General features: G+C 40.1%; 3 protein-coding genes across 3 annotated transcripts; all 3 read right to left on the bottom strand.

Annotated features, from left to right (window-relative positions):
* Positions 1-2,125: 2,125 nt before the first annotated feature.
* LOC133740303 (F-box/FBD/LRR-repeat protein At1g13570-like) lies at positions 2,126-3,839 on the bottom strand. Its single transcript, XM_062168232.1, has 2 exons — positions 3,702-3,839; positions 2,126-3,457 (listed from the first exon to the last, which is right to left on the bottom strand). The coding sequence occupies exons 1-2, from the start codon at positions 3,702-3,704 to the stop codon at positions 2,210-2,212; spliced, it is 1,251 nt and encodes a 416-aa protein (XP_062024216.1). The 5' UTR covers positions 3,705-3,839; the 3' UTR covers positions 2,126-2,209.
* A 3,090-nt stretch (positions 3,840-6,929) lies between these two features.
* On the bottom strand, positions 6,930-7,803 carry LOC133735480 (F-box/FBD/LRR-repeat protein At1g13570-like). Its single transcript, XM_062162886.1, has one exon. It carries the CDS (start codon positions 7,647-7,649, stop codon positions 7,170-7,172), a length of 480 nt encoding a protein of 159 aa, XP_062018870.1. The 5' UTR covers positions 7,650-7,803; the 3' UTR covers positions 6,930-7,169.
* A 4,318-nt stretch (positions 7,804-12,121) lies between these two features.
* LOC133737859 (F-box/FBD/LRR-repeat protein At1g13570-like) lies at positions 12,122-12,646 on the bottom strand. Its single transcript, XM_062165338.1, has one exon. It carries the CDS (start codon positions 12,644-12,646, stop codon positions 12,122-12,124), a length of 525 nt encoding a protein of 174 aa, XP_062021322.1.
* Between the last annotated feature and the right edge of the window lie 740 nt (positions 12,647-13,386).

The raw sequence follows: 13,386 nt of genomic DNA, 5'->3' as shown, positions 1-13,386 counted from the left end.
TTTCTACTTTCGTAAATTTTAGCTTTTGAACTTTTTGCTGGTAGCTTCGGACCAGATAACTTCCATTCAATAGGAAATAGGAAAAGTTACTTCATTCCAAGTAACCTTGTGGATCTGTTGTGAATGGTTCTTCTGACTGGTAAGGAATCCAGTAGTAAGACCAGGGATGTTTGATATCCTTGTCTTTGGCTCTACTGTAGTACTCATCAGTTTATAGTATATCCTGTATACTATTGCCAATTCTTGCATATCAGTTTTCATGGATATGTCATCTGTCTTGACTCTCAGTCGGAGACAGTGAGCTGCATCTTTCAAGCTGGTTGAGAAGTTGGGGAAGCAGTTGAAATATGCCACTTGGTTGCACAGAGATGCTTCAAGGGTTCCCAAAAGACTAGCTTGAAAATCTGTTAGTCTATTGTCTTGTAAGACACATAGAACTGAACAGTTTATGCCTTCTCGAGCTAAAAGTTTTATGCCTACTTGGACTGCTCCAATATGCATAAATTGATAATTTTTTGCTTTTGCTCTGGCAACTTCAGCTGGAGTGATCATCAGTAGATCTGTTTCTCCTGTTGTAGAGGGGGTTGTAAATTCCAGTAATTTGAAATGATGGCTATCCATCAGGTCAAATGTTCCCCTTTTGTATATTTGCTTGAAATCTAGCTTTGGAATTGAGGCGTTTTTTACCTCATGCTCGATTTCATTGTATTCAAATTCTTCAGCATTTAGGAGTTGTACTCCTTTCTTTTTTCCGAAGATGCTCATCATATTGACATCTCGAGTTTCTTTCGGCTTTTCATACTGAATACTAGTAGAACTAGTTGAGGGATCCAGAAAAATCATGTTTGGAACAGGATTCTTTTCTGGTCTTTCTAATGGTTTGAATCCATTAGCCTTCTTTGGTTTTACTGTAGGCACTTTCTTGTCCTTCAGTATATTTTTCATAGAATCCAGCGTTTTTTGCTGTTCATTGATTTTTCTGCTAACACTTGTTAGCTTTTCTTCTTCCGTTTTTGGAAGATCTTTGATATAATCCAGTTTGTTTTCCAATTTTTCCAATTGGTGGATTATAACAGGAATTTTTTCTAGATGTTCTTGATATCTAGAAATCTCTTTCTGCAGGATCTGATATTTTTCATCAGAAGATTTTAATAGAGAATTCAGTCTCTCTATTATTAAATCAGACATTGTCCCCATAAGGGATTCCCCTGCTGAGCTATTTTACAAGCTTTGATACCAGTGATTTGCGGATCTAACCAATGCTCAAAACATTAAGAGGTTTTTGTTCCTCTCCCAGAATATATAAAAGATTTTCAATATCTTCTTCTAATTTATAAATTCTGGTTTGAAGTCTATAGATAATATCCCAGTAGTTGGGAGTCTCTCTATTAAGACTTTTTCTATATTCTTTTAATTTTCTCAATTTTTCTCTTTCCTTATGCAGTTCTTTGCTTGTATTCTTGCATATAGCATTTAACTCAAGTCTGTCAATGATTGAAATCTTGAATAGTAAAGTGTACTGTTTATCTTTGAAATAGAGGATGATTGCAACGTCTGTATATATATGTAAACAAATAAACTCTGATGGGCCCACCACGTTTCATCAAAACTTTTAACAAATAAAGAAAACAGACAGCATAGAAAACAAGCTGACAAGGACACCTAAGAAAGGATACTATCGGTAGAGGTTTTGCTAAGACGGGTAGGTAGGAATGAAAAGAAGAGAAAGTTGTGTAAAGAGGAAGAAAAATAAGACACTGGGGTGTATGAGAAGTATTCTCGAGGATTTGGGGTGTATGAGCATTAACTCTTTTAATTAAGCTTAATTGATGAACATTTTTTGTGGGTCCCACAAGAGCCAAAGAGCCACCTCAGAGCTATTTTTAGCCCTCCCCACCCCTCTTTGGACCTGACTCCATTTATAGCTCTTTGGACATTTTGTCGTTGAAATTCATAATTTAAAAAAAAAGGGCTAGAGATAAATCCCTCTGATTGGAGATGGCTAGTATTCTTGTTTGGTTTCACTGCGTTCCTCTTGTTATATTGAGGTTTCATACCTCTTTTTCTCCTCTTTGGATCTAATAATTTAAAGATGACAAAAAATTTCTTAAACAGAGATGGGTATTCTTCAGAAAAACATTCACACATGCATCACAAGGGGCCGGACCAGAGTCACATTTCTGGAAGTAAAGTAAATTACATTGATGAATCACTTGTCTAAATAGATTATCTCCACATTCCCTGAAGCTCGCCTCAAACGAAGCAACTTCTTTACTAGCTCCAAAGACTCATCTGTATCATGCACCACACCCCAACAAATAGTCACCGTCTCAAGCACGGGTGAACATAAAAGAAGAAATTGGATAAAATCTAGTTCACCTTCAAGACCAGAGATGTTGCATATTTTCACATGTCGCAGTTGGGTGAATGAGTAACTCCTGTTGTGATCCAAGCAGGAGTTCGCTGTACCTACATTAGCTGTATTATGTGAGAAATCATTTGTGAGAATTTCTAATTCCTCTAGAGCAGGGGAGCTTCTCAGAAGGCAAAGAGCAGTTAAAACATCCTCCCGATCATCTGTGCATATGTTCATTTTAAGAAATTTCAGTTGCAGACACGGTTTGGGCAGCTTTTCTAGCAAGGCACCAGCAGCCACGTATTTCAAAAAACGCCGGTTAATTTGGAGCCTTTGAATACAAGGCAGGTCATCAAAAAACTTGATCAATTTGCTGGAACTGCAAGGGACCCGTGTGTTGTAAAAAAACATAGAAACATCAGCAAGATTTAACGTATTCACAACGTTAAAATCCTCATACGAACCACAAACGACAAGGAATTGGAGATTCGGTGCATCAATCTTGAGCCGGCTGAAACCGTCACAGTCTCTCAAAGTGAATCTCGTAAGCAGAGGACAACAAAGAAACATCTTTTCCAACACATCTTGGGCCAGGGTCACATGCTCAATGTCAAGACTCTTCAAACTCCTGAACCCTTTGAATGTAGACGGGGGTTTTAGCATAAAATTACGCAACTTTAAATGAATGATATCTTGACATGAAAACATGCATGAAGGCATCTTGTAGCGTTGCACTGGCTGTCGTTCCCACATCCAGAGATCAACCACGAACTCTTTGAGGGAGTATCTCGACAGGTGAAGAATCCACCGATCAATATCTCTGAGGCCTTTACATCCTTGGCTAAGCTTAAATTTGGTGACGGGGCCAATGTGACTTAAGAGAACATGATCAACAATGCTCGAGCTGCACTCAGGATCAAACACAAGATGCGGAAGCATAACCAATTTGTACCTCCACTTGCTTGACAAAACACATGTCCTCGCTACGTCCCTGAGTGGCAAATGTGATAGTATTTTATCTATAACATCACTTGGTAAGTTGCTAATCCTATCCGACTTCATCTTCACATTCGAACAGGACTCGGGTCTTTTACTTTTCTTCTGAGACCATTCAAGTAATTCAAAGTAAATATCATTAATCTGCCAGTGAAATAGTAAGCATCTAACTCTAACACTTGCATCGAATTGAATTCATTGGAGAAAAATAATACAACCCAAATCAATCTAGCATGAGTAAAACAGAACCCAGATTCTTTATCAGAAAATTTGTGAGCTAAATATCGGTATCAATTAAATGGAATGAATAGAATGCAGTTTGAAGGAAATTAAGACAAGAAAGACTTACCATCGTTATCGGTTATCAGAAAATTGGAGTTGAAATCGGAAAAAACCCTAATTCTACTAACCTGCAGCTTCTGTTGAACAGAAGGAAATCGAACACCGAGAATAAAACCTACGAACTCGGGTTATATCCGTATCCGCTAAGCATATTGGGCCAGCAGTTTTGGGTCTGTAAAATGGTTGAGCTATATACCATTTTATTTTATTTTTTGAGAATTTGATTTTCGGGAAAAATGGTATTCCTTTTGTTTGGATCCAAAATGAGCATTTTGGCCTGACAATGCGTGTCTTGGAGAAATTGAGCCAATGTCAGTGGATCAAGCTATATATTGTCGACTAGTTCGAAATATATTATATAGAGGCTACAACAAGTAACAAAAGACAACACAACACAATTCAACAACAATCTCTAAGATTATCCAAGCCTCTCTAGAGCAACCCCTCTCTAAGAGCAACTCCTCTCCTTCTCTTACCGGTGATCACACTCCAGTCCTAGTCTTATCTCGTGCCACCAAACCCTCTGTCAATGTGCTTCGGTCCTAGTCTCCTAGGAAGCCGACTGTAGTACCGCGACCACAACGGTTACGGAACCAGCTAAGCAAGGGTTACACCCTCGCAAACCAGCTAAGCTAAAGTCACGCTTTGACAAGTTCTCTCTATTTCCCAGTGATTTCGCTCTGCTTAACCTACAACGTTGAGTATCGACTTGGTAACACAAGATAAAGTCCTCACCACGAGGCACAGAAGACCCCCATGACGAGGTTGGTGCTCTCCTTGTCTACAGTCGCTCAAAAGAAGTCAGGTCAAGGGACACCCCAAACGACCGCACCCGAACGGTGCTGGCACGCCCAGGCAGAAAAGAGACTGTTGACCAGCTGCAGCAAAACTGGAGCCAAACACCTTTTTATTATTAAGGTTCTTGATCAAAAGCACCAAAATTAATAAAAATTATCTCACTTACCCCAGCAACAGATTTTTAATCTCACTTACCCAATTTAAAATGAAAAGACAAATTTACCCTCAGCCTAATTAATAAATTACTGTCATGCCACACACACACACACACACTCTCTCTCTCTCTCTCTCTCTCTCTCTCTCTCTCTCTCTCTCTCTCTCTCTCTCTCTCTCTCTCTCTCTCTCTCTCTCTCTCTCTCTCTCTCTCTCTCTCTCTCCCTCTCCCGTCGCCCTTCATCGACGACGTTGTCACCGGCGGTTCAATTCCACCACGGGTTCCTGGAGATCTGGCATGGAGGCACCAAAACCAAACTGCGGCCTCACTCGGCTACTGACCGTCGGACCGAATCTTCAAGGCTTCGGCGACACCGACCTGTCCAGATGCACTTTGCCTTCAAGTGGTGGGAGATCTCGTCGCCTGCGACCAGGAGAAGGTGTTCTTGGCCAGCTTCCACCTCTTTCGGACTATCTGCCGGACCCGGACCAGACTCAAGTGATTTGGTCCAGCTGCTGCGTGGGTGCCTAGGGCATTTCTCTGGGTGCCGAAATCAACTTCTTTCTTTTTTTTTTTGGTAAACTTTGGGCATAAATCCGAGAAGGAAATAGAGAGAGACGTCTATTGGGGGCAGAATTCCGGCGATCGAAAGTTATATTGGGGGGCAATAGACATTTTGAATTGATGTAATTTCCTTGTTTCTTTTCTGTAATCAAAGTTTTATTTGTCTAAATTTAGGGAGATTAGTTCCCATTCTGGAGACTGAAAGTCCTATTAGGGGGCAATAGAAGTCTATTGGGGGGGCAATACATGGCTGATAGACGTCTATTAAGGGGCAATAAATGTTTATTAGGGGGTAATAGATTATTGGGGCAATAGACGTCTATTGGGGGGCAATAGAGGTCTATTGCCCCTCTATTGGTGGGCAATAGATGTCTATTGAGGTAATAAACCTTTCTGGTGAGGTTTTCAGAAAAATCTGGTGGGGTGGCGGCCCGTGACCGGAATCCGGCGGCCGGTGACGGCGGTCCGGCGAAGTCTCTTATGGTTTCTCTCTCTCTATCTAAGTAACAAAAGTATGAGGGTAATATGGTATTAAAAAAAATTTTTAAAAAAAATCTTAATGGGCTATTAGGAAAGACCTCCTTAGAGAGTATTGAGTAAGAGGGAATTAAAAAAACTTAATGGGGTAAGTGGGAAAAAAATCTCTAGAAACGGGGTAAATGGACAAAAACCCTTTATTATACTTTTTTTTTACGGGGGGCTTGAACCAAAGTCAGCAAAACTCTCTCTGTATGAGAGTTTCTTGCAAGATGAAGAATTCACCGATCAATATCATTAAAGGCTATAAAATTCTTGAGAACGTGCGCTTATGGAGTCATTGTGACCTAGGTTTATGTGATCAATGATGTTTGCAATAGTATGGTTCCTAGTAGTTGCATGTACACCTATAATCAAACGCAAGTTGTGGGAGTAGTTGATTTGTATCTCCACTTGCTTGATAAAGCAGTTTGTTCTCACTGTCTTAGACCTGTAAATGGACCGGTTTGGAGAGGATCGACCTAAATTTGAATCTGTTTAGTGATAACAAAATTCAACTTGATCTGATCCATTAACCTGGCGAACCATTTATAGCTCAATCCAAATCCGTATTGTGCGGATTAACGGATACTCGATCTACTAGTCCAATCCGTTTATTATAGTGAATATTCCTAATTTTTATATAATAATATTAAATCTTTTATTATGATACTTCATAAATTTTTAATAAAATATTGAAATAAATTAAAAATATCATTTAAATAACCAACATACTTCTTAAAACACTACACTAAGGTAAGAAAAATATTGTATTCATAAAAAATAAATAAATAATTATAAAAACGGACTTGATCATTAACGCATTAAATCAACCTAAAACCGTGTTTGATCCGTTAAATAAATAGATTAACAGATCTAGACTATTACCAGATCAATGGATCAAATTTTCAACTCAAACAACCACAGATGCGAACAGGATCCGGATCGAAAATCCGGTCCATTTACAAGTTTGTTGCCTCTCTTATTGTCAAAAAAACGTAACAATATTTGTTCCAAAACATCACTTTGTACTTGGTAGTGACCCCATCTCCATATTCAAGTAACCAAGCAGGGAGAAAAGAACAGTAATCTGACATTGTCTAGTAGTATAAAGATTTACAATGATTTACCATAATGATGTGTGAAGCAAATGAAGTTAAAATTTCTACTATCACAATCAATAGCCAATTTCTTCAGGTCATATAAGAAAATGAAGCAGCTTTACTTTTTATATTTGCACAGAGAATTTCTCAGCTACATCATCTTCAACTCAATGGAATTCTAATGTAAGTTGCACTAAATTATAATAAGAAACTCACCGTATAAGCTACTAAAGTACATGGATCATTACTTGTCTAAATAGATTATCTCCAAACTCGGTGATGCACGCCTCAAACGAAGCAACTGTTTTACCAGATCCAAAGGTTCAATACCCAAATCAAGCTACTCATACTTAGCGCAAACAGTCATCGTCTCAAGCACAGGTGAACTTAAAAGCAGAAATCTGATAAAATTTAGGTCAGCTTCAACACCAGAGACCCCCGTTATTTTCACATGCCGCAGTTGGGTGAATGAGCAACTGTGATTGTCATCCAAACAAGAGTTCACTGTTCCCACATCAGGTCGATAATACGGGGAATCAATAGCAGAAATTTGTAACTTTTCTAGAGCAGGGGAGCTTCTTATAAGGCAAAGAGCAGTTGAAATATCTTCCAGATCATTAAAGCAAAGAAATTTCAGATGTAAACATGGTTTAGGCAGCTTTTTTAGCAAGGCATCACCAGCCAAATACTTCAAAAAGTACCAGTTAATTTGGAGCCTCTGAAGACGAGGCAGGTCATCAAAAAACTTGATCAAGCTGCCAGAACTGCAAGGAATCCCACTTTCCTTGAAACAAATGGAAACATCAACAACATTTAACATATTCACAATACTCACATCCTCAAAAGAACCTACAACATCAAGAAATTGGAGATTCGGTGCATCAATCTTGAGTTGGCTGAAACCGTCACAGTCCCTCAGAGTCAATCTCTCAAGCAGAGGAGAACAAACAGTCAGAAAGAAGGAGAAGGTTGGGAATTTTCTGATATATTTCTTCTCCAAGAATGGAGTATATATATACATAAGATACATAAAGTCCTATTACAAAAGATATTCCTAATAGTGGATTAGCCCCTAACTTGTTCGGCCAGCCACCAACTTGTCCGCCACCATTGTCGGCCATCATTATTGGCCTCCAGCATTACTCACGTCAACACTCCCCCTCAAGTTGGTGCATACAGATCACGGATGCCCAACTTGTCAAGTGAGTCATAAAAAACTTTAGTCGAGAGAGCATTTGTAAGAATATCTGCCAACTGTTCTTCAGTAGGAAAGAAGGGAAACAAAATGATCTGTCCATCCAGCTTCTCTTTAATGAAGTGTCGATCTACCTCCACATGTTTCGTGCGATCGTGCTGAACAGGATTGTGAGCAATTTCAATTGCAGCTTTGTTATCACAATAAAGCGGCATAGCCTTTTTCTGTCTGAACCCCAAATCATTCAATAAATTTCTCAACCACAACATCTCACAAAGTCCTCAGGCCATTCCTCTATACTCTGCTTCAGCACTAGAGCGAGCCACCACCTTTTGTTTCTTGCTCTTCCAAGTAACCAAGTTACCACCCACAAATGTGAAGTAGCCCGAAGTAGACCTGCGATCTGTAATACTACCTGCCCAGTCTGCATCTGTGTATCCGGAAACATCCAAGTGACTGTATTTTGAAAAGATTAATCCCTTCCCTGGAGTAGACTTTAAATACTGCAAGATACGAAATACAGCATCCATATGGGCTTCACTGGGATTATGCATAAACTGACTCATCACACTAACTGCATAAGCTAAATCTGGTCTCGTGTGGGATAAATAAATCAACCGTCCAACTAACATCTGGTATCTCCCTTTATTTGTGGGTACTTGATCAAAATACTCTGCTAACTGATGGTTCTGCTCGATAGGAGTAGCAACTGGTTTACAATCAAGCATACCTGTTTCTGCCAGCAAGTCTAGGACATACTTTCTCTGACTCAACACAATACAATCCTTGCCACGAGCAACTTCAATTCCCAAGAAATATTTCAAATTACCCAAATCTTTCATCTCAAATTCAGAGGACAACTGACCTTGTAACCTTTGAATTTCTTCAATGTCATCACCTGTCACAACCATGTCATCAACATAAATAATCAAGGCAGTCACTTTACCACACCGATGTTTAAGAAACAAGGTATGATCTGAATTGCTCTGTCGGTACCCAATTTTCTTCATGAACTTGGTGAACCGGCCAAACCAAGCTCTGGGAGACTGCTTCAAGCCATAAAGCGACTTCTTCAATTTGCACACCACCTGCTCTCCAGTGGAAGTACCATATCCAGGAGGCAAATCCATATAAACCTCTTCATGCAGATCACCATGCAAGAATGCATTCTTAACATCAAACTGTTGCAAAGGCCAATCAAGATTAGCAGCTAACGAGAGAAGTACCCGAATTGTGTTAATTTTGGCCACTGGTGCAAATGTCTCATCATAATCCACTCCATACTTCTGAGTATAACCTTTAGCCACTAATCTTGCCTTGTACCGATCCACTGAACCATCCGAATTATGTTTCACTGTATACACCCACCGACAACCAACTGTCTTCTTCCCTGGTGGTAATGACACCAACTCCCACGTACAATTCTTCTCAAGAGCATCCATCTCGACTGTCATTGCTTTCATCCACTTCTCATCCTTCATGGCATCCTGCACTTTACTAGGAAGAGACACAGAAGATAATTGATTCACAAATGCTGAAGGGTATTAGATGATGGCATCCTTCGAGCAGGAAGGGTATTAGATGATGGGATAGAAACGTAGTTAGACAAGACCTCAAGTGGGACACGACCTTGAAGAGGGGCAGAGGGAAGGCGATTGATAAGATGAGAAGCACACAAAACGGCCTCTCCCCAAAGGTATTTAGGCATGTTAGCACTGAGTAAAAGAGACCGAGCCATATCCAGAAGGTGACGATTTTTTCGTTCAGACACCCCATTTTGCTCAGGTGTCTGTGGACAGGAAGTTTGATGGATTATGCCGTGGTGTTGGAAATATTCATGAAAAGAATGATTAACAAACTCACCCCCATTATCGGAACGAAAAACCTTAACATGAGCATCATATTGAGTACGAACAAGACTATGAAATGCTCTAAAGGCAGAGAAAACAGAATCTTTGGATTTAAGTAAAACAACCCAGGATAATCGGGTAAAGTCATCGATGAATAACACAAAATATCGCATTCCAGAAAGGGTAGAATGTTTAGAAGGACCCCACACGTCTGAATGAATTAACTCAAAAGGCATAGTACTAGAATGAAAGCTCGAAGGATAGCTAGATCTATGACTTTTAGCCAAAGCACAAGTTTCACAATGCAAACTAGAATCACTTATTCCCAAAAATAACGAAGGCATGGACTTTTTCATAACTCTAAAGGATGGATGACCCAAACGTCTGTGCCACAACCATACCTCACTCAGCCGATCAGAACTCAATGTCAATGCCAAAGGCTGTTCTGGTGCTTGTGTTTGTCCTGCGTACATGCAATCCAAGTGAAACAGTCTCCCTCTCAGGTCTCCCTTACCAATGATCACCCGATTGCACAGATTTTGAAAAACAACATACATTGGATAAAAAGTTACTGAGCACTTATTCTGCGAGTTTAATTGAGATACAGATAAAAGATGATGAGACAACGAGGGCACATAAAGGACATCATGTAAAACAATGGATGGTGTAACCTGAATAGACCCAATACCTAAGACCGGAAAAGACGCACCATTTGCATTAGAGACACGAGATATAGAAGGAGATGACATAGACACAAAGAAAGATTTGTCGTAGGTCATATGATCAGACGCACCAGAATCAATTATCCATGTATCACTACCAGTAAAGTCAGAAACATGTAAAGCAAAACCAATTTTACCTCGAGTTTCCTTAGTCAAGGAAACATTACCCTCAGAGAGATCTTGTCCTCCAACACAGTAGAAAGCAGGTTCTGTCATCTGGTGGACTGCTGTTTGGCCTTTCTGACTTCTACTCCCTCCAGTATTGTTCCCTCCTCTCCAACCGGATTTACTGAAATTAATTTTTTTTTTTTTTTTTTTTTTTTTTTTTTGAAACTTTTAGAAAAAGTGAGGATGAAGGGCGAGCTTTTGTTTAATCGGTGGGTGTTGGAAAGTTTAATAGAATAAAAAAAAGTGGGTGGAAAGTGAGGAATGAGTTGGTGGTGTACGGGTAAGTGGGTGGTGTTGGAAATCTTAATAAAAGAAATTGGGAAGCATGGCCCGAGGACTAATGTGGGATAGGCGTGCGGCTTGGGAAGGCTTTGATCAAATGGGTCAGAGAATAAAAAACAAAATGCGGTTGGTGGGGGAATCAAATAGTATGATTAATAGATATAGTTGGCAGCTCCTCAAACAAAAAAGGTTGCCAGCAAGGTGGTGGCTGGATTGACCTTAATTAATGGAATGGAGCAAAGGAACAGAGAAAAGGTGTTGATTAATCAAAATTGGGTGGGTGACAGGTTGGAGCTGCTGCTGCTGGATGTCGGATCGTGAGGTTGCTGCTGCTGTAGGTTTTGCACGGAGTAGCCGCAGTTGGAACGCCGCGGAGCTGTTGCGGGAAAGATGCGGAGCTGCTGTTGCGGGTTTTGATCAGAGATGAACTGTCTCCAGAATTTTCCAGGGTCCTCTGTTTTGCCGCTGCGGGGTTTGGACTGGGCTGAACTGCTGCAGATTTTGGACGAAGCTGCTGCTGCCGGAACGGCGCGGTGATGGTAGTATGCTTGAGTGAAGGTATGCTTGATTGAAGGTAACCAAAGTTATGAGCGCGGTGATGGTTTGGACTGGGCTGAACTGCTGCAGATTTTGGACGAAGCGGATGCTTGAGTGAAGGTAACCAAAGTTATGAGCGCGGTGATGGTTTGGACTGGGCTGAACTGCTGCTGATTTTGGATGAAGCTGCTGCTGCCGGAACGGTAATGGTAGTGTGCTTGAATGAAGGTAACCAAAGGAACCCAAAGAACCGAAAAACAAAGAACCCGAAAAGAACAGTGACTGCATTAACGAAAAGAACCCGAAAGACAAAAAAACGCGGCGGAACAGACAGAGTCCAAATTGGATCTCTGCTCTGATACCAAGTCAGAAAGAAGGAGAAGGTTGGGAATTTTCTGATATATTTCTTCTCCAAGAATGGAGTATATATATACATAAGATACATAAAGTCCTATTACAAAAAATATTCCTAATAGTGGATTAGCCCCTAACTTGTTCGGCCAGCCACCAACTTGTCCGCCACCATTGTCGGCCATCATTATTGGCCTCCAGCATTACTCACGTCAACACAAACAATCAAATGTTCGAACACATCTTGGGCCATGGTAATCTTTGCAAATGCAAGGCACTTCAAACTCCTAAACCCTTTGAATGTCGAGGGGGGTTTTAGCAGACAACAACTCAACTTTAAGTGAATCATATCATGACATGAAAATATGCATGATGGAATCTTGTAGCGTTGCTGTTGCCAAACCGAAATTTGCAGTATGAACTCTTTGAGCGAGTACCTTGACAGATGAAGAACCCAGCGATCAATATCTCCAATGTCTATAAGTCCTTGAACAAGCCGGAACTTGCTTATGGGGCCAACGTGATTTAAGAGTACATGATCAACAACGTTCGAGCGGCACAAACAACCAAACACAAGATGCGGAAGCATAGCAAATTTGTATCTCCACTTGCTTGACAAAACACTTGTCCTCGCTGCAACGCTAATTGGCAAATGTGACAATATCTTTTCTATAACATTACTTGGTAGATTGCTGATCCTATCCAACTCCATCTTCTTATTCCAACAGCACTTGGCTCTTTTACTTTTCTTCTTTGATTTTCAAGTAATTCAAAGAAGATGGGAAAAAAAAAAAGTCACTCATTATTCTCATACGGTGGCCAGTGAGATGGTAAGTATACTAAATTCTAATGTCTACAGTCATTCAAAACAGACAGCAACCAATAAAATCTGGTTTTGCTACTAAAGGGATCCGTCATAAGCCTCTAACACTTTAATTCATTTGAAACTGATATAACTAATATCTGTTGGTGTAATCTAGCATGAGAAAAGCACAATCAAAATTGCACACATGCTTCATTCTTAATCGCTAATCAGATTGTCTCAATTATGTTGCTTTCAACTGAAAGTAATGAACATAAATGAAAACAAGAAACAAGAAACACATACCATCGTTACCGCTTCGGTTTTGTTCGGAAATATTCTTGGAGTAAAAATCAGCGCGAGGGAAGTGAAAACCCTAATTTTGTGTTTCCATATAGCAAAGAATGTGGGCCATGTACACATATCAAATAAACATATTTGGGCCAGTAGTTTTGGGTCCAATTAAAGTCGGTAAAAACGGTCGTCGTATATTAGCTAATTCTCTCCATCCTTTGAAAAACCACTGGCCATTTCTAATCAGGGACGTAGCCACGTTGTGGGCTAGTTGGGCTACAGCCCAACCCAAATTCTTCTAATATTTTAGATAGCATAAGTATGCTTGTTGATCAGCTGGTTTGGCCTCGGTCCAG

Source organism: Rosa rugosa, chromosome 3, assembly GCF_958449725.1.
Source record: "Rosa rugosa chromosome 3, drRosRugo1.1, whole genome shotgun sequence".
In the NCBI taxonomy this organism is placed as follows: Eukaryota; Viridiplantae; Streptophyta; class Magnoliopsida; order Rosales; family Rosaceae; genus Rosa; species Rosa rugosa.
This window is presented reverse-complemented; position numbering and strand designations above follow the sequence as displayed.